Source organism: Corvus hawaiiensis, chromosome 30 (assembly GCF_020740725.1).
Source record: "Corvus hawaiiensis isolate bCorHaw1 chromosome 30, bCorHaw1.pri.cur, whole genome shotgun sequence".
NCBI classification, from domain to species: domain Eukaryota; kingdom Metazoa; phylum Chordata; class Aves; order Passeriformes; family Corvidae; genus Corvus; species Corvus hawaiiensis.
The window spans coordinates 19,275,119-19,296,835 of NC_063242.1; the positions used below are offsets into that span (position 1 = coordinate 19,275,119).

A 21,717-nucleotide genomic window follows, 5' to 3' on the forward strand; every position below is an offset into this window, starting at 1 on the left:
CAATCAACTCAATGTTTGTTCCAGCTTTGCTACAGACTTGCTGGATGACGTGGGTAGGTCCCAGCCTAGCCAGTGCAATTTCCTCTTCTATAAAGCAGTGCCAATTGCGTGGCAATATGTGGCCCAAGAGCTCCAAAACCAGGTGTCAACCACTGAGCTGTTGAAGGCAAACACTGTAGAAATGCAGCTGATTATTGCAGCAGAGTCTGCAGACATTCTGCGCTTGTTGCTGTAAGCAAATACATGCAGTGTGTCCTCATGCCAGACACTGCATAAGCACTGATATGCTGAAAAATTTGAAGTCTGACCTACTAACAGCTGTGTATGGTTTGCATTACCATGGATTTACTGAGCCCTTGTAGCACCATGCTGCCATGTGGCAAGAATTTGCTGTCCAAGTGGAAAATATGGGCAGAACTGTCACAGAGGAGTCCCTAAGGGCACTACCAAAATCTGATTTTTCAGGAGCAACAGGAGATGGGTTTCTGAACTGCAATTCACCTGAGGAACAGACTGATTTTGACTTGAAGATATTTTGTCAGTTTTATAACAGTTTGTCCCAGTGAGTAGGGTCCAATGCAATAGCATGGCAAAGGCAGGGCCTGCAGAAACTGTTCTTTGAGTCTTCAGAAAGTGGAATAACTCTTCTGCCTCTTACACAATATATTCCAGGCAAGCAGATCATGAGGTTGTGATATCACTTTTCCAAGGGGATTATGAGACCTTATATCCATATGCTGGATGTGTGCATACATGTGCATGTATATATCACATGAGAACATATCTGTGCAATCCATACAAAATTGCAGACTGTTTCAGGTCTGCTCTGTAGGTTAGTGTCATGATCCATCTGGGGATCCAAGCCATTGCCATAGCAAAAAGTTGTGTCTGTTCCTTCAGGAAGCAGTTCCTTCAGGAAGCAGTTCCTTCCTGATTTATCCATGTTCCCCAACAGCACATCCCAGACCTCTCTGCTGATCCTTGTTCCCTGGCAAGGTACAGCACTACGCAGCTCTTGTGCTAGTTATGAACCAACAGATTTGACATTAAAAGCAAGACATTAAAGCATTAGTCCAGCTAAAATGCCTTGTCAACATTGTGAGAGCAAAATGGATTATCTAGGGGCAACTTAGGTATGTGTCTCAGATTTCATCTTGCCACAGCTGCTAGGCATAGGGTCATGTTATTGATCCCATGAGAGTTAGTGTCTCCCTGAGTCACAGAGGAGGTGAAGCAATAAGTGTATTGATTCATATATTTTAAGATCAAAGGGACTATTATGATCACATAATGTTTGTTCCTGCATATCATATAATTTCATCCAGTAATTCCTGCATCAAACACAAAATGTTTCAGGTGATACATATCTTTCAGAATGAAAAGTAATTGTTTGTTGTGTTGATTTTTTTTTAAACTCAAATGATGAAGGAATCATCTCAACAATTTGTTTCTGAAATAATTATCCTCAGTCTTGAAAATCCACAGCCTGAAGTTTGAATTTGTCTAGTTTCAGCCTCTTGATACTGTTTCGATATGCTTTCATGTGCAAAATTAAGGAGCTTTTCACTCCCAGAAATCATTCTTTGTAGTGATTTAGGCCATGAACAGTCACAACACTTTCCCTTTATATTCTCTGAATAGAGTGAGATGCTTTATTGAGTTATGGCCATAGGAATTTTTGATGATGAGCTACTCAAAATGTAGCTCATCACAATAGAAAACTGTAGGAATAAGGCAAAAAAGGGATGTCAAAACAGTGTCAAAAATATGGGCTTCAGTGTAGACATTTTCCTTTTTATAATGCACATAATCCACTGCACACCATAATAAGCATATCAATAGGGTGTTGACTTTTTTTTTAGATGAAATACATCAGATCAGTATAAAGGCCAGTTTTACATCTAGGAATAAGAGAACCACCAAGACATGTTTGACCAACTAATTAAAAGTACAGTCTTATTCCTTTGGTTCCTATGTTGCTTTTTATAATCTTCCGTTCGGAGAGATCTGACCTAATGGATATTAATGTAATGGGGAGTTTGTCAGCCATGTCTGAATCTTTGAAATAAACCTTGTTATGTTATGCTAAATTAAGTTTTCCTGTTCCCAAGCCAGGCCATTCACTTTTTTTTTTTTCCTGTGAATGCTATCTCATTTGTGAAGAGCTGGAAAACAATAACAGTCTAATCAATCAAGTGGAATAGAACAAAGTGGTCTTCATGTAAATAGGAAACTAATTCTGGTATTGTATAAAGAGTAGAATACAGAAGAAAGCAAAGACATTGAAGTATGCAGAACAAGATACTCTGAGTAGTATATTTTTGTTGAGATGATATGGAAAAATATTTTTTAGGAAAGCAACCTTCCTGTTGCAGAACATTAGTCTCACATGGATTTACATAAATTTACATATGCTTTATCAAATGCATAAAAGGTCAGGTAAAAAAAAAAAGGTAGAATTCAGAGCAGTATGAAACTCTCATTCCTGGGGGCCAAAAGGAGAGCTGCTGTGGGAAGGCACAACTCCATTTAGTCCCAGGCATGCAGTACAATATTCTGTTGCTGGGAAAAAGAGCCTTGTGTATTACCTTTGATTAGGCTCGTAGCAAACTTTAACATTCTAACACCAATGACTCAAGGTTTCCAGACAAGGGCTGTATTTTATGTCTGTTCAGTGCTCATATCAAATGAAGTACAAATGGGCTGGGGTTTGTGCTACCTGATTTTCTGTACAACAATTCTGAAATTTCTGAGACACCAGATTTGGTTAACTTGTGGATTTTCCAATAGTCACTAAGACTGGCTGAATAAAGAAGTGTGAATTATTCTTGCAATTAACTCTGATTCTGAGGCAGATAATCATCATTTTAAAGTGCATTAAATATGACCTGCAGCTATTTGATCTCATCATTTGCTCTAATCCTCTCAGGTCTTGTAAGCTAAACAAAGGTGGGTGAATCAATAGTGAGATGGTTTTGTTCCAGGAGAAGAGCATATGCAAGTCAAGTGGAACAATACTGCCTTTTGTATTGTTACTGAATAGATGTCCCTGCACACTGCACTGCAGTGATAATCTAAATGAAGCACTCCATGTATTTGGGACCTCTGAGGCTACACCACTACTACATCTGTGCTGGGATGTCACTTCTCTCCATGCCCTGCAGGCTTTTTGTTGTGCTCACCCCCATCACACAATGTCTTGATACTAGCAAAATAAAAAAAAAGCGCCCTATATTTTTCCTAGACTCACTGGTATAGCCTTTTGCTTGGTTGCATGTCCTTTGTACTCACTTGCAGCTGATGGGAAGTTACCAGGCTAATAGCACCTGCATAAACGTACAAGGGACAGCAGGCTGAGCCTCTGGCTCTGAATGTGCAGAGAAGCAAACCTGAAATCAGTGTGCTAGTGGAGCTTATTCTTTTAGGGTGTAATATGGAGACATATATGACACTTTAAAGGGAAAAGAAAACCCCAACTCAGAAAAAACCTGTTGTGTTATTCTGTCCCAGTTCTATTTCACATCTTTATATTATATCTATCTTCATCCTGTCATCTATAAAATTAATTTAATGCCCCATAATTCCTAAATCTAAATGTCTGAATTCACTCTTGTCTGTTGGCATGAACTGATGAAGGGCTGTTGTGCTTCACTGGCGTGTGAATGAAATAATTTACTTCCTCGCTTCCCTCAACAATGCATTTTGGAACTTACAAAGGTTAGAGTGTCTGCAGAGCACTTAGAAAGCCTTCCACAAAAGGCACCCCTACTATGCAAAGAACTACTGTCAATGTTAGTGAATCACTTCAGCCACCAAGGGAAAATGGGCTTCCGTTTTAATACAACAAAAAAACCACAACAGTATTTACTGAACACTTTAAAGATAACAACAGCTACATAAATGCTAAGAATTATTAAGGTTTCTTTGTGAAAACATTAATTGCATGGTGATAAACAGTATTGCAATGTTTGAGTCCATATACAGGCAGATAAAGCACCTTTGGGTTACAGGGAGCCCAAAACTGAAACCATCCCTCTTCCAAAGGCTCCAAGATGAAACAAATGCTCCCAACAGGAAGGCTTCCATGCCAGAAGTCTCATTTTGGTTGAATAGTGTCTTTGCTGAAGCTAGATTCAACTTCAGCCTGAATGGGGCAGAGAAAGACTTCACTGCCAGTTCTCCACCACGGAGCCCCCAGACAGCCTGTGTGTTGTATCAGCCAGCACTAACAAGAGCAAGAAGAGAAAAACAAATCTCTTCCTTTAACCTGTGCTAGCCCCACATTTCAAAGGCTGTTTAGAAATAAGAAAAGCCCATTATAGCATATGATCACTCAAAAAAAAAAAAAGCCCTGACCTGGTAACTGCATCCTCTCAGAAGGTCAGCAGATGCTCTGTATGGGACACAGGGACCCAGGTGTTCTTCACATGTTTCACAAGATCCCCAGCTGCAGTGACCATTCATAGAGACAGCTGGACAAAGGACTTGAAAGTCCTAGTCTAAGTAGTGGGGAGAAGACATCTTCCCATGGACAGGCATAGTTGAAGAAGCTCTTTGCTGAGTAACTGCTCCCTCTGGGATGAGACAACTCCCAAGAAATACACCTGGGAGAAAGGAAGGGCCACCTGTAGATACAGACACCTGCATTTGTTGTCTCAGCTTCTTACTTCAGCTGTTGCAGAATCATTGTTGGATTGCCTTGTCCTCTCTCCTACACTCTGCTACCAGGAAAAAATAGGAGACCCTCACCAACAGTGGATGCTTTCGCAATTTTTAGGAGGACTGTGTGATTACTACAGCCTGTCTGATATTAAGAGTACTTATTGCATAGCTACTGAAGACCTTCTAATGATTATTCACCTCCTTTACAAATATGGAAGGGCTTTTCACCTTGAGAGTGTGGTTGTTGTCAGTTGTTGATATGTAGAAAATGTAGGGTGAAAGTTAAATGCTGAGGCCAGGCTGCCCAGAGTCCCTCTGCTGTTCTCCAAAATAGTATGTTGATCTTCAGCCCACTGGAGGCTCCAAATAAACCTGTCTTCTCTAGTGTTGTTTGTCAAAGAAGTTAGGGTGCAGTCCCTTGTAATGCCGTGCAATTTAAGATCCCAGTAAGGCTCTTGAGATTTCTGCATGCTCAGTATTTTTTAGTCTTTTGCAGATCTTAACCCTGGATACAGTCATCCTCTAAGTATCTTGCATAATTCTTTGGTTTTGTACCAGTTCATCTGCAAGTTTGTGTTAGGCACAACATTATTTTAATTCAAAAATACAGCAGCATAAATTACCTAAACAAATAATTTTTTCTTGTTACGTGGTTGGAAAATGTAAAGTTTTCCTGTTTAATGTGGAATAGAAATTGAATAGCAATTCCAGCATGCAAGAAAAGGTACACCCAGTTCTGTTCTCTTAACCAGAACACTGACTTCTTACCTAACTTACTCACAAAAAGAATAACTTTTATCATTTGATAATACATATGGCTAATTTGCAATACGTAAACTACATTCATTTGTGCTAGCTCACCTAAAGATTTCCTTTTAACTCACCAAAGCAAAAGTGCAGCAGTTCAGCTGAATCCTAGGCAGACACTTCTTAAGCAAGATTTATTTTGTGTCCTTACAATCTTCCTTGTCTTCAACTTTTAAAGCAATTTTTCAGTAATTTGCCAAGGTTTGAAAGCAGGTGAAATGCCTGGATTTATATACTGAACTAACTTTTTATCTCAGCTCACTGTAAATTAATCTCTAATGTTTTTGTGGCTAACAGGACATGGTATATACTGTTTATACTGCAGAAATGACTGGGTTTTAATGGGGTGTCTTAGAGCAACATGGTTAAAACACAGCTCTTCACAAACCACCTGCAATTTGCACTGCCTTCCCCATACAGGCACTAGTAGCATGTCTAAGTGTCTCAACCACAACAGAGGCCAAAACTGCTGTTCAGACTTCATTTTCCATGTCTGCATTAATTAGTGGGCCTGTTTAGGTATGGCTATGTGTAATTCTCTCACCAACTGTTGAAACACCTGTACTCTGTGCACTTCTCCATTAGCTCCTGCCACACACCTGGGGAACGAGTCCTTTGCATAGTAGCTGTGGGTACTAAACTGTAGTGTCACAGAACATACAAATACCATTTGTGTAGCATCTGTGCTGTTTGTTGTGCCTGATAGCTGAATTTCTGATGTACTTGCACCTGTGGAAACCCTGTCTGGTTTGCTCAGCAACCAGTCCTCCTCTACCAACAAAAATGCACATGAGGTCCCAACACATAAGATCTAACTAAGGATCCTCATACACTGCATGGGCATTGCAAAATCAACTGCTCCACTGTGTTTCTGTTGCTGGACAGATTGGCAGATCAAGATGCTGCAACTGAAAGAACATCCCCTTGCTTTTTGTTTGGATCATTTTTACGGAGCTTCAGGTGGTAGCAAAAATGTTACCTCAGCCCTGGGCTGGCAGGAGAACTTTTGCTGTTGTGATGGCTCAGGTGGGATCTCACCTCTAGTCTCACGTGGCACTTGGAGGTAGAGAGGAATGGTCACTGTCAGCAAAGGGAGGGCAGGGGCGTCATGGGGCCATTCCATGACCAGCTGAATGCAAACAGCTGCAAGGTCTGGGTATCCTTTTGGCACAAGGGCGCAGTGCTCCCGACCCACACTGTTGCAGGTGTGTGGCCATGACAGCGTGGGGCTGCATGTCTGAAGCAGCAGGAGTGCTTGCCTGTGCGGGGATGTGTGGGGAGCAAACGTTGCTGCTGGGATCGCTGGGATCCTGGGGGACAGGCAGGGCTGCTGTGCAAACGCAGCTCCTGGGCCACTCCCTGCTCTCGTCATGGTGCCGTGGTCAGCAATGCCGGGCCAAGGCCCCAGCCTGTGGTGACCCTGTGGCAAGGGCGTGGTGCGTTCAGGGAGCGTGTACTGGACAGGCTAATCAGTTCTGCAAACTGTTCCAACCTAGGATTACTGTCATGCTACTTGTGGTCAGGGCACATCTCTGTCAAACTGCATCTGCTACAGGGCTGCATTAGCTTTTCCTTTGCTTTTCCTTTGCACGGAGGAGTCGGAGGATGCGTTCGTTTTTTGTTAGTTCTGCTGGCAGTTCATTTGCCTGGAACAAAAAACCCTTGAGGTTAGCAGAAATGAACAAGTATTTCCCAATCATAGTTGAAAAGCATTACACTCTACAGAAGATGGTACTGGGCATTATAATGACGTGGGTTTTTTCTAGTGTTGTCTCCACCACTGCTGAAGGTATCTTAGGAAACCATCTTTCAGTGTTCAAGTCTCACTTAAGTCTTCAAAACAATCCAAGAGTGGAATTTGAGTGACAGCTTATTTTGTGCTGACTGTCCAGGCTAAATTCCCTTGGGCTCCCTATGCTTCTGCCACAGAAATAAAACAGAGCATGGCTGCTGATTTTTGGGGGGCAATGAGGCAGGTCCTTATGTACTAAAGTTCATAAAAATCCAAGGGAAGATTTAAATTGCTATAAAATAGTGCTATCCTGCAAGGTTGGTAATAGAACATGAGTTTGTTTTTGGTTTTGGTTTTTTTTTAATTGAATACAATTTTGGTAACATAAAGTATTTTTGATGAAGCTGCTTCTGAAAATCAGTTATTCTGTCCTGCAAATATACTGTGTCATGCCAAATGGCATGTTGTTTACAAAAACTAAAAAAAAAAAAAAAAAAAAAAAAAAAAAAAAAAAAAAAAAAAATCAGTAGGAGGGGTTTCAGCCACACACTTTCTTCTACTGCACACGCTGCTGCAGATCACTGTCAGTAGCAGAAAAATCTTGTACATTTTTCAGGTTATAGTATCAAACCAAAATATCTGTTAACACAAACTAGTGTGAGAGAGGCATTTACTGTGCTGCCATCAAGTGGAATGATGTAGAAATTAACAGCCACAGATTTTATATTAAATGACCAAAATATTTACAAGATATGGGCTGGATTACTTGTTTTACAAACTTTCACTCACCTAGTCATAAAACAGAAGTCAGTGCCAGACCATTCATTGACAGCTTAACAAACCCAGCTAGATATCAAACTCTAGCAGCAAATAGTTCAGAAATACGTCAAAGGAAGACACATTCACAGAAATTATCAAACATTCAATGTTGAAACACTTCACAGGATAAAACCGTGGTAAGTTTTCTACAGAAAATTTGCTGTTATCAAAAGAATGCAAAACTAATTCAACAAACTTACAGATCTACAGTAAGATATGGGAAAGATGCATGTAATTTGGGATTTTTTTTTTTTTTTTTTTTTTTTTTTTGTATTAGCAATGCCCTGAATTCTCCACAGAAACATGGGCTGCCCCCACCTTGATGGCACACACGGCTCCACCGCTTGGTGCTCCCCGTGCTCCTCGCCCGGGAGGAGGGTGTGCCAGGACCTACCTTGTTCCTCAGGCAGGGATCCGCTCCTGCCTCCAGGAGCAGCGCCACTGTCCTCACGTTGCCACTCAGGACGGCTGCATGGAGAGCAGAGGTCCCATTCTAGGAAATGCCAGTGGAGGTGTTTGTACCGTGCATGGAAAGAGAAGCAAAAGGCAATGAAACACAAATGTTTGCAGAGAACAGACCTACGAGTGAGAAAGAAGTAACATGGAAGAGATTAGGTCACCAAAGGCGTAGGGTCTGATTCAGGGTGCTGGCAGCCTAGTGGGATGTGAAGGGGGTGATTTTAAATGCTTTAATAAAAATGAGAGTCAAGTTCACTTTACCACAGCAGTATTTCCTTTTAATAATCACCCTTGTCAATAGATCAGAGGTGACATGAACACAGCACTTGTTTTTGCCTGGCAAAATCAGTCATTAGCAAGTGAAACAGAAGCACAAGCAGTAATGGAAGCCATCTGTGCATTTTATCTTCTCTCTCTGATGATTAATGGCCTCAGTGTCAGACAGCTGACTGGTGGGGTTTTTAATGGTTGGCCTTTTGTTTGTGGTTGCAAACTGACAGTTCAAATATGTGTGGAAGCTATTTCATACTTGAAATTAATAACTAAGTTGATGCCACCAGCATTTTCAAGTACATTCAGTTTGCCAGTCATTTGCATGCACAGAGGCTATCAAAGTATCTCTTTTATGGACGCATAAAGTTAGGTCAGCCATTAAAAAGCAGCTTCAAAATATCTGTTATTTTTCAAGTCACTTTATGAATTCACAGGAAAACAAAATCTAGTAGGAAATCTGCTCACAACAGATCTTTTAGGACACTATTTTTCTGACTAAATGCATTAGAGGGTTGGGTATAATGTTAAAACTGTACAGTCAAGAGCAATCTACTTACAGTAGAAATAAAATCAAGTGACAAAAAGCAGAATTTCTTCTATGACACAATGTGCTTCCTCATTCCAAGAATTAAATTCATGGTTTTGTTTAAAAAGATTTGTGAGCGGCATTAAGGCTAAAAAAGATAATTTCATTTTTGTCTTGACTTTTTTGAGCTCAAATTCCTATCATCTTCCACTAGAGTAGTCAGAAATACCAGGTCTTTCATGAGACCCTTTGCCTTCTTGTGTTCTGCTGAAAAATCTCAGTGTTTCACTACTAACCTTCAGCAGGCCAAGTGTGGGAGAGAATTTCAGCAACTCTTCTATCACATTGTTGTACCCTTTAATGGCAGCCTTCAGTAAAGCCGTTGTACCATCCTTTAAAAAAAGAGGAATGTCATAAATGCCTTGCCTGCATTCCCCTTGCAGGGGAAGCTGGAGGGGAAGAAGAAGCTGGAGGGAAATGCCAGCTCTCCCCGTGCCTCTGAGAGGAGGGTCTTCTCTGCTCATTATCTTTGAGAAGGCACCTCCACAGCATGTGCTGTTGGTTTTAGGGTACCTGGAGGATTGTTCCTCTGGCAGGGGAAAACTTCAGGGTAAAATGAACCATATTCCATCTTTGTCTCTCAACTACGTGGACATTTCCATTCCCTTATTCCAGAAGGTACTGCCAGGAAGCTGTCCCAGACACAATGGGAAAAAGGAAACCATGGTGGGACTTTGCAACCTGACAAACAGGAGGGACTCTGGAGACACCAATCCAGGCAGACTTACAGCCCCCCAAAGGAGGCATTAAGCTGCAGACAGAGTGCAGGAGGAAGTGCTACTCACATCCCGCGCAGCGTCTCGCTCTGCTCCCCGGAGCAGCATCACTCGCACCACTTCACTGTGACCCATCTGCGAGGCAATCCACAAGGGAGCTGTCCCGTCCTGCAAACAAAATAAGACTGCTGATGGCTTCACTTCAGTGTTCTACGCCCTCTGGTATTTTACTGCCCAAGCCTACTGGAATGGACATACTTCAATTACTTGATCAAATCCTGCATCACAAGGAAACAGATGCAGAGCTGTGTCCAAAAACATGTGGGAGATTGGTGTAACAAGTCAGAACTGCTTCAGTTTGTGGAGTAGAGCCACCCTTACTGCCTTCTCTTGCATAATTTGCCAGAAATGTGCATTGCTCTGTGAAATTAAAGCCCAGTTAGGCACCAGCCGTGACTAAAACACACAGGGAGGTTTGAAACATAAGGGCTAAAGGTATCCTGTGTACTTTGAACTCTAGGTGGTTAACTGTGACAGAGGATACAGACAAACCTCAGCATGCACAGGCAGAATCTGCAGCTGGGTGCCTGTACATGGGGAGTGAAAGCTGTTTACAGAAGCTAGGGAGCAATGCAAGGTAATCACCAACTTTCTGTATTAAATTACGTTATGCACCCTCAGGGAATCTGGTAAAAACGTCCTGCCTTACAGTGAAGCCGAGTATTTCACAAATTTTATCTTCAAAACTCCACTAGAAAACAAGGCAATTATCAAGGAATCCAGCAAGAAACAATCTGCTTTGGAAAAGTTGTCCTATGCAATCATTATTTGAGCACAAAACCTCAGAAAATAAAATGCGCATTTGGAGTAAGCTAAACTTTGTGATGGATTTCCCTCCCAAAGGCAAAGGTGAATTGAAGCACTAGAAGTATTTCTCACTGCAAGTAGAATTTAGTTTTCTGTCTTTTCCTCTTTTTTATTCTAAATTACCTGATTCTCCAGACTGAAGGAGGACTCCAGCAGTTATGTGGTGCCAAACTGATTCTCATGAGCCTTTAAAAAAGGTTTTGCCCGTAAGGATTTTAACATAGAGGTGAGGCCCCACAAAGCAGGGTGCCTGATCCTGCCTTTAGGTCTTGCCAGTTCCCCTCACCACCCTCCGCAGCCTGAAGGCTTGGCTCGAAAGAGGAAGACAAACTACACTGAGACTTCAGAAACAGCCTTAATGAGAACTTTCAGGAGAAATCAACTTTTTACACTAAATAAGATATTGCCACCTTGATCAAAGAAATAGTCTTGCTCCCCAGTGCCAGCTGAAGATTCCTGTGACTTGCTTATGCAATCCAGAAAACCATTGCTGAACCAGATCTCTGCTTTCCGTGGACTAGTGAATTAATCCTTTCAAAGAAACAGAAAAATTATTTCTTCCTTTGATATAATAATCTGGGCTTCCCTTTTTCTGATTCTGAGAAGGAACAAAAGCACATCCTGAGATCTTCAGTATTCTCAAATGGTGATCAAACATGATCTTTGCCCACCCTTGTATAATTTCTCTACAAGTTAACTCATTGAAATTAGTGACTGACCTCACTCTGGTATATATCCTGTTACTACAACAAGTGTTCTTTGTGATTCAAAAATAACAAAGGCTGTCATGTATACAGAGTATGTGATGTTAGTGTGATGGCAAAAAACATCACTCTCCGATTTACAGTGTTTTCCCTCCCAGTAAGCTGATGCTTCATATTTTTCTGATCTCCCCCACCAGAGGGCTCCAGAAAATAGCAATAGGTGCACTGAAAAAGCCTGTAAAACTTGGGAAATGTCTGAGAGCAGCCTACACAATTTAATCTGCATGAAGAACCAATGCTGTGCAAATTCACACTTGTATTTACACAAGCAATGAAAACACAAGCTCAGCATAGGAAACATAGCAGCTTTTTTTTACTCACAGTGAAGTTCATAGGAACAACCCCCTGTTTTCACGAATAAATGAAAAGGAGTAAAAGGAGATACAAATGTTGGGTAACATCACTGCTACCATTAATTGTCATTAATAGTATTGCTGTCAGACATCATCCTCAGCACCTCAGTTACAGGATAGAGGCAAAAGTACATTATGAGGAAGAGTGGCTATCTTGGAGGACTTAGCCTGAAGAGAAGAAAGATAGCAAAGATGATAATGGGCTCACATTGACTATGGTCAGCTTCTTTCTCTTAAGCAAACAGCATCTAGCAGTCAGGTTTATGCAAATATTTATATGGAGTAGATGAGCTTTCTGTCCATTTTCATGTTGGTGAATGATGCAAAGCAGATACTACATTTTACTAAGAGGTCACATGAGAATTCATGTGTAAACAGATTAGGGCTTGGAGATGAGTGAGGAAGAAAGTGAGAATGGGGAAAGATACAGTTCGAAAACTATGCTTCCTCGTCCCTCTGCCCACCCAGCGGACTGCAGATCACTACAATCCCAGAATAACTTTAAACACCCCATAAGTTTTTAAGGTGTTCTTTTTTCCACATTTGGCTACATGCTAGTATATATGGACAACACCTTACTATATCCAGCAGCTAGAAGTTCCAAATATACTCTGACTGAAATTATTAATGCTCTTTCTCTTTCCCATTAACTAATGACTTCATCTTGCAGCTTTGAATCTCAACTTTTGCTTGTGGCTTGAAGTTTTAGAAAAGGCCAGATTAGGGTGGGAGGTGTAAGACCCTTCGAATTCCCAGTAGGAACTCCTAGGGGCAAAAACCTCCAACTCTCAGGCTGCTCAGTGTCATCTCCTCCTCTGCTCTGCCCATTAGTCCACTTGCACCACTACACCTAATTTGCCAATAGCAAATTGCTCGCTTGTCTGAAGTGCACCCTACGTGGGTTTACTGGTTTACATCTATGTGTAATTGCATATCATACGCTAAGAAAAAAGTCATTAATTTTCAGATTATTTTGAATCTGCTTAGCCAGTCGGAATAAAGCCTGTTGGGACACAGGCTGCCAAAACAGCATTGGCAAAGAATCTTACAGCTTTGTTTTGTGAGTTGAAGAAGCATAGAAATATCTCCTGTAGCAGGCTTCAGACACTGCCCCCAGCTCTGTCTAGACAAAAAGATGACAAAAGAATTCCTGCCCAGCTCCTCAATACTGGCAACTGCAGAAGGCAATTACAACCCAAGAGCAATGACATTGCCAGGGACGAAATTTTCCAGGAAGCGTCACTATTTGGTCTTGTGAAAGCTGAGCTGAAGGGCTTGCACATGGACAGCCAGGACCATCCAAAATGCTCTGTGGTGTCAGAAATACCCCCACGGGACAGGAGGTGGGACACCAGACTGAGGGGGAACTGATACCCACCACAGCAGCAGGAGGAGACATAGAAGGCAGATGCATGTGTGTAGGTCAATGGATTAAGCCAACAAAGTAGAGAGGAAAACCTGGACACCATGAGGAAGGAGAAGCATGAACTCACACCTGGCACTCTGCAGCCTTGTATTCGAGGTAATGTAGCCTGGAAAAGTTTTCTACCACAGTGAGAGCAATGTAGCTTGTAAATGAGAAAGAGAGATGTCTGGCATCAAAACTGCCCCTTCTAGAGCTACATTCCTCATGACCAGCACACCACCTTGTAACAAAGTACAAATCCATTTGTTAGTAAAAAAGAGACTGAAGCCCATCCAACCATTACTTGACTAATTAAACAGTAAAAATGTTCCATTTGTTAAGGAAATGTTTCAGATTAAGTGCGACCAACTACGAATGCCACGCACTTATCCAGGCATAATCTTAGCAGGGATCAGAGGTACCCTCGAGCAAAGAAGGCCTGTCCTGCTGGAGATGAAACAGAGGAGCCAGGAGGAACATTCACACAGAGACAAGTCTTTGCCTCAACTAAGATTAAAAAATGCCTCATGAAACATTGTGTTGTAGAAATTGGATTAGAGAGCTAAAAAAATGGTGTCAGAAAGAATTAGCTGCATTATAATTACAGATAGCAGAATGCAGTTTTAATAGCAACAGGGTTCAGCTAAACCCAAGGCTCCCCAACCCTGTTTTGACTTATTCAAAATGTATTAATGCATACCTTGGTCTCTCCTTCTACACTGAAATTTCAGACTGTGTTAATTAACAGCTTTTAACATTTCTTAAGCTTTTTTCTTGGGAGACAGTGTGGAGGCAACCTAGGAGCAGCTAATGCATCAGTCCAGGGGGTAGCTGCCAGCACAGTTCTGGTGTTCGGAGGTGGGGCTAGGGGCAGCAGGAAAACTATTTTAGTTAAGGCTCTTAAAATACTAATCCTCTTTCCTTACACCACAGCTAGGAGTGTACACAGACCTACACATGCAGCAGAAGCATATAGATAAATGTCTGTTGCCAGGCTATGATTTGTCATGCTTTTGGTGCAGATGAAAGGAAATACTGAAAATACCTGGCAGAGCTTGTCTCATGCCACGTTGTCTACTGTTATTAGAGTTTTCGCACTCATTTGCTCTCGCCTGCTGCTTTTTCACTTGCTGCAGTCAGTGATCATAGCCACCTGGCAGATGTGCATGACTGATTACAAGGACAAGACCTTATCCCATCAATTTCAAATGTGCAGTGAAGACCCAGGACAGCTACCTTGCCTGCAGGGTTTCAGCAGACCACAGGCGAGGCTCTCTCAAAGCAGGTAGAGATTCCTGAGAAGCCCCATCTCTAACCAGACACTTCTACATGCTGGGTATACAGCTAGCTGTGCAACTCCCACCTCTGGCTGTTTAGGCACTGATTTTAGAGTCAAGAAACAGACAAACAATTAAGAAACCCTTTTATTTGGAAAGCAAGAGAGCTTTCATACATGTCTCTGTATACCACGTATGCTTACCTATCCCATAGTTAGTTTAAAACCTAGAAAGCCTCTTGCACCCTTAGCTAACTCCAGCATCCAGTGATGTACGGTGGATACAGCCCCAAACCCCCCAGCAGAAATCTCTGAACCAGCCACAAATCTAGCTCACACTTCCCATTCAATGATCAAACAGCAGCCTCACAGCTTGCAGAGGAGCTAATTTCATGGTTACCACTGGTTGTATGTGTTTGCAACATCAGGGCCACTAGAGTGACTAGCTGGAAATGGGGAGAAAAGCTTTCCATATGTATCAAGAACTTGCAGAGATGAAGGCAACACTCATGCTTGAATTTCAGAGTGCCCAGGAAGGATACAGAGTAAAACAAACAAATAAACAAAAGTAAAACTAAAAATAAAAGCTTTTGTCAAAGATAAATTTCAACACCAAAGCCACGTCTGAAGGTCTGGAGATTTCAAAGAACAGAATTTAGTACTGCCTCCTCCTAGAGCTCCCAGATTTTCAAAAGCTTTTTAAACAATTTTCAAAAGAACTCAGGGATGTCGTAGGCTGTGTAGACCTTCAAAAGTAATGTGGTACAACATAAACAGATCAGTAGTTGCAAGAGGTAGTGCTAGGCCTTTACATCAACATTCCATCCAGCTGGAAGGTTTTATTTTGATTTAGTTTGGTGCCTGACCCAAACATACGTGTGGTTCAAACCTGTTCAGAGGAGCAATCAGTGGTTTGATCTGCTCTAGAATCATAGAATCATTTAGGCTGGAAAAGACCTCTGAGTCCAACCGTTAACCCAGTACTGCCAAGCCCACCACTAAACCGTGTGCCCAAGTGCCACATCTATGCTGTCTTTTAAAAACCTCCAGGGATGCTGACTCATAGGGTGTAAGGTGTAGATCTAGAGCAGAGCTTTCAGTTTCACTTCTTCCAGAAATGACTGAGGTACTGACTTCAAAATCATGTTACCAGTCTGAACTAAAACACAGAACGTAGGCACAGCCACAAATTGCCTTCCAATGAAACACCTCCACAGGAACCCAATGCCTGGAGAAATTCCAGTGTTAATTTTCAGAACTATAAAATTAGAACCCAGCTATGTCCTGAAGTGTTGATCATACCTGTCGTGGCTGGTTAACCTTTGCTCCTGAAGAAAGCAGCAATCGGATGACATCCAGATAGCCTCCTTGTGCTGCCAGGAAAATTGCAGAAGCCCCATCCTAAGAACAAACACATCCATCTTACATTGTGTTGAAGTGGTGCCATTTTTCCACACAAAAGCAAATCAAACAGAATCAAGTTCTCATTCCTTAGTCATTATGCTTTGTAACAGTAGATATACAGCCATGCTCAAGAAATAACTATCAAAATGAAAAGTCTAGTTCATAATAAACTATGGCAACATTTTCGTTCAGTATGCACAAATATTGGCTCCCATCATGTATCAAATCCAGCATTAAATCCTGGGTCTGGAATACAAGAGTCTAGTTCCTTAAGGCATTGAGCTACATAACTAGAAATTAGTTCCTGTACAGCAATTATTTAGATTTTATATGTTCATGCAGATGTGTTCTGCTACATGGATACGTGGTGGAAACACATCAGGTACTTTGCAAGACTGCAAAGCCCAGCACTGAAGTCTGCCCTTGAGGCTGAAGGAGTCAGACCTGTGCCATACCACTATGCCACCCCAGAAACCACCATGCTACTGCTCTGGCACGTCTTGTAGAAGAGACTTCACTGTAATATAGTAATCTAAAAGTATTTAGTAGCCGTATCAGAAACCAGAATTTTCCTGCAAAAAGCTTGTAAAAGAATAAATTGTGAACAAAAACAGGGTTTTATTTTTCTTTGATATGTCTTTCATGTGCAGATGTTCTCAGAATTTTACTTCAGAGGAACTTCTTCCATAGGGAAAAAAAAAATTAGAAGTCATATTTCATTAAGAGTTTTTGATGAAACATTTTCAAACAGCATTATAATCCATCTAACCAACTAGAAGTAGACATCTATATTGAGGGTGGGACAGGTGTTTATCCATCCTACATCCACAGCACTCAGCTCAGGATGTGCTAGGACAAGTTTTCCCAGGAGGCGAGAATCTTTTAGATTAAATAGAGACATGAATTAACCCCTTCACTGCATCTCAGATGTGCAAGTACACATCTCATGCCTACCCAGGCAGGTACTTATCTCAAAATACAGGGCACTTTAGTGAAAGCCTGTTGTTGACCTTGTTGGCATATCACTATGTTGGGACTAAATGCTGTTGCCTGCAGAGAGAGTGCTTAGCTACTCCTCTAGCTGAAAAACCCAGCACAGATTTGGTGAAGCATGAGCTGAATATACTGCCCCAGGGACTGAATTTAGAATGTTTGACATTGATTTCAAGACAAATGTCCTGGTAAACAAAAGAGGTGTCTGCTGGAACTATAAATGCCTGCCCCTGGGCCCTCTGATGGGCTGTTTTCTCTGGTTGCTGTGTGAGTATATGAAAAAAACCTGTTGGTACCAGAGCCTTTGCAGGCTTCCTCCCGAGACAGAGAACATGGAAATTTAGAAAGTAAACAAGGTTTTGTAACATTAAAAAGGCTCTTTATTGTAGGATCAATCAAGGTGGAGAACCTTGCATTCACTGGTACCTATTTGATTTGAACTGATGCTGTAATGAGAATGCTGTTTTGAGGCTATAACACATTTCTGCAAGAAATACTATTTACTTAGGGTATTCTTTTGTCTCCTGCTCTCCTGACCCCTCACGTGAGTCAATTTAATATTAAAACATTGATCTGGATGGTTTTTTTGAGGAGTATCCAAATGTGTGCTCCAAATCTCTCTCATTTGTCTGCCTGCCAGTGAAACTGCCACCCAGGTACCACTTAACAAATGCAGCTTGGTCCACAAAAAGAGCTAGACAACCCCTATTTTCAAGAGATTGTATTCTTATTTTATTACACAACTGTTTCTGACTGGCTTTGCCCAACGTCTGTGAGCAATAAAAGTACATTTCTTAATCCAATTGCAAATATTGCTCATTTCCAGGAGAGACAAGGAAGTTATTTTACTGCCTTGACCTCTGGGTAAGAGTCTGCAGGTGTGGCAGCATAGCTATTTTTAAACTGAGTGGCAGCCCCTGGGATTACCCTGCAGAGGGATGAATCACTGCCCTCAGATCAGAAAGACAATTCCTACTTGGACAGCAGCAAGGGTGGAACAGCCTGCTTTATAAATGAGGGGTGAGGCAGCGTGGTGGGGACCCTGCTATGACCACTTCTGCAGTCACCAGCTTTTGACTCCCATGCCAAGCCAGTAGGAACTGGGAGTGCAACAGCATCCTGCAGATCCAAAGCCAGTGGAAACAGCTGAAAAAATTCATATATCTCAGGGAAACAACTTCCTCTTTGTCAGTCTTGAGTGCCCTGGGGTAGGAAAGAGTGGTGGGAAGCAGGGGCAAAATCTGCTACTCATTTTCGTTGAATGCCGAAAAGCTCCACTTATCTGTGTCTCTGTTGGAGTAAATTAAATCCAGAGCTTCATTGGTTCAATCCAACTTTCTGAAAAGTCAACTAAACAGATCAGCCATTTTAACTGTACTTTGCCCAAAACCCTGGCAAACTGGAGATTCAAAAATATGAAATAACATAATTTTAACTGATATTAAAAAAACCCAATTTGAAGTAATTTAAATATTTTAACTTTTACTATTCTTTCTGGCAGAAAACTAATGTACTTCAGAGGCTCTAGAGCTGTTCACTCTTCTGCAAATCCTGGTAGAACATGACATGCTTTTCGTCCAAGGCTAATGGGTAGCACAGGTCTGTTCCAGATTTGGTACATATCCTTCATACAGATAATGAACCAAAAGGCAGCCAAAGAATCTTTTCTGATTTTGTGCTACTTCTCTCAGCATTGTGAAAAGCAGACAGTTAACAAAATTCATATCTTAGAGGAACAGAGTACTATAAAACGGCAGCGTTTGGCAAATGCCTGTCTGTGCTGGAGCCAGGGTGTCTGCTGTTGTCCAAGCAACAGCACATTTGTTCCACCACCACCATTGTCAATATTGTGTGTGTCAAATAACTCACATAGAGCTGGTCGTGAATGTTGGCGCCGTGCTTCAGCAGAGTTTCCACTACTTTTGCGTGCCCGTACTGACAGGCAGCCAGGAGAGCTGTGCCTCCGTCCTGTGAAAAAGCAAAGAATGGCTACAGTCAGGTGAGAGGCCAGGGGCTGGACTGAACATCACCATAATAAAAGAGCCAAACTTTAAGACTTTTCAGAATCTGCCTCACAGCAGTTCTGTAATGAGTAGCTACTGAATCTTTCATAACTTTAATGCCAAGTGTTGCCATGTAAAATCTTTCAACTTGGCTCAGTCACTATATACATTTTTCTCCTGAGGTTTTTTTTAGAGAGGGACAGGAACTAAGAAAATTCTGCTTTTTGTTCCTCATCTTCTGCCTTGCCATTAGAAGCTTTGTTCCTTCCACAAGCTCCTCCATGTCTCTTCATTTTACAGACAAATTCCTCATGCCTGCCAAACTCTTCTACCGATGGAAGGACAGCACACCTTTCCACTGCTCCAGAGCCTATTGATCATCTGCTCTTTTTCGGCCACAACCTTGTGCCCTGTTTTGTCCTGCCTCTCATCTGTGGATTGCTGGCCTGAAACTGAGTAGGGAGAAAGCATTTTAAAGTATGCTAGCTAACTGTGGAAGTGTGAGTCCAACCAAAAGCATCAGTGAAAGCACCATTACTTCTGCTTGAGAAGTGATGCCTGCAGGTGGGATCAATCCCAGGCAGCTAGAGTTGCTGCACATCACCACTAAAGGGAGACCTAGGCACATGCATCAATCCCTGCTTGTAGAAACACTCCCTTGGGAGCCATCTGAGAAGGGAAACACCTCAATGTTGCCGGCAATTGACTCCAAACCAGCTGAAACAATTGAGACAGCAAATGTGGGTCTTGCCATCTTAAGGGTGCTGTGCCCCACCCAAAAATTCTCAGTATTTCTGACACAGATATGGAGAGGAAGTTCTTATCTTCTGCCTGGGATGGCACCATGCCATTGTGCAAAGATGATGCACACAACAAAATATCCCAACCACAGGTCTGCTCTCTCCTTCCCTGCCTTCTCCTAGTCTCAAGCCTCTCCTCCACAAGATAAGCTATCTAAAGTATTTCAGATAAATGGTTTCTAGAGCTGCTATTAACGTGGACACAAGACTGTGCTTTCCCCTAGACTTGTTCTCTGAAACAACTCCAAAGTTGTCTGAAATTTTCCACATAGACAGATATCCACAAAAGAAGTTACAGCTTGAATGACCAAATGGATCTTTTATAATGGGAAGTGACAATCAAATTTATTGATCAATGGTGCAATTTCATGGCTATAATAGCCTCGTGAAAACTCAAGCTCTGACATGACAGAACTAACCCACAGGCACTGTTTACAGCTACCCCCAAAACCTCATCTGCCTATGACATCGAAAAGAAAAGAAGGCTTGGGTGTCAGCAAAGCCAGAGATGTGAGGCTGTTGTGTGACAGTCTAAGAATTGCCTATTAATTCTGGATTATTTGAGCAAATACAGTGTGTTATCAGGTCAGTGGAGTTAAGTTTCTCTTATGAGAAATTAGAATTTCCTGCCAAATTAAACTACTGTAATTTGATGGGAACTGCTGGAACAAAACACAAAAGCAATCACAATTGTGCCTGGATTAAGAAACACCTAATACACCATAAAAGACAATGAAAAAGCTAATAGCTTCATGAAACCTCTTTCCAACCAGCTGAAAGCCACTTTGCTCAAGTGGTGACTCACCAGATCAAAGGGCTACAAACAAAAAAAACCAGAGAAATTTTTAAAGATCCTTTCTCCAAAGGAAGTTGAGAGAGAAAGATTAGTGAATTAAGAAGAGAAATTATGCTATCCAGACTGAAGGTCTTCTGTGGAGAGGCAGGGAAGGAAAAAGTTTTAGGAAGCTTAAAAATATTAAAGTTCCCTGTATGGAGGGTAAATAGACACGCTCAGTTGGTTGCATATGGGAAAAGTTTGTTTATTGCTTTATGGTCTGGCTTTTGTTTTCTAAAATTCTTGTGATTTCCACAAACTCCTATTATTTTTAGAAGATTGTTTGGTTATTAACATAATTTCTGTAGGGAACCAAATGACAGGTCCCAAATAAAAGGCAGGCCTGCAAAGCTGATCGCAGTTGGCACAGCAGAATCCCAATGTGTGATCCCACCTTGGGAGATGTGACAGCTTGGGGTTTAAGAAGGGCAACAGTCTCCCAAGATATGTCTAATTAACTCCAAAAGGGGATCCTGACCAACTGTTTCGTTCAACCCAGTGAACAGTTTTAAACAGATTTTTGTTTTTTTGGAAGAACAACACAATTCCAAAATACACCATTTGGATCTTTCAGACTAAAATGATTGAGTTTTCCTAAATCAGTCTGATCAGAGTCCAGGGGTTAGAAGAAGAGCATTGGATGGTCCCCAATTCCATCTGTCCACTCTGAATAAAATATTTACTGGGTCAGAGACAACTGGGTAATAACTCCTGGGCTCATAGATCTGGCCCCTGATCAGGAAGACAATTGAGCTCTAAGACCTGCTCTACTGTCTGTCTGATATATGAAGCTGAATACATTCAACAGAAGGGACTGGGATTCCTCTGCATGCTCTGAGTTGGGGGTATCACTGTGAAAAATCAGATATACATCTTTTTGTAAGAAAGAGAAGTTGGGGGCAGGAATCTTTTCCACTGACCATGTGGTAAAACAGCACTTAGTTAAATCAAGGAATTGTCAAA

The 21,717-nt window shown here is 41.6% G+C and overlaps 1 protein-coding gene across 3 annotated transcripts in view; it reads right to left on the reverse strand.

Annotated features, from left to right (window-relative positions):
- Positions 1-3,818: 3,818 nt before the first annotated feature.
- The window catches only part of ANKRD29 (ankyrin repeat domain 29), a 30,930-nt gene continuing 13,031 nt past the window's right edge, over positions 3,819-21,717 (reverse strand). For 2 of the 3 annotated variants that reach the window (XM_048289502.1, XM_048289501.1), the window contains 6 exons: positions 18,986-19,084; positions 16,022-16,120; positions 10,124-10,222; positions 9,575-9,670; positions 8,415-8,513; positions 3,819-7,115 (listed from right to left, as the gene is read on the reverse strand). In XM_048289502.1, coding sequence (XP_048145459.1) covers positions 7,032-7,115; positions 8,415-8,513; positions 9,575-9,670; positions 10,124-10,222; positions 16,022-16,120; positions 18,986-19,084 — 576 coding nt within the window. In that variant the 3' untranslated portion in view covers positions 3,819-7,031. The remainder of the gene's footprint in view (positions 7,116-8,414; positions 8,514-9,574; positions 9,671-10,123; positions 10,223-16,021; positions 16,121-18,985; positions 19,085-21,717) is intronic. The other variant, XR_007200439.1, reaches the window with a different exon arrangement.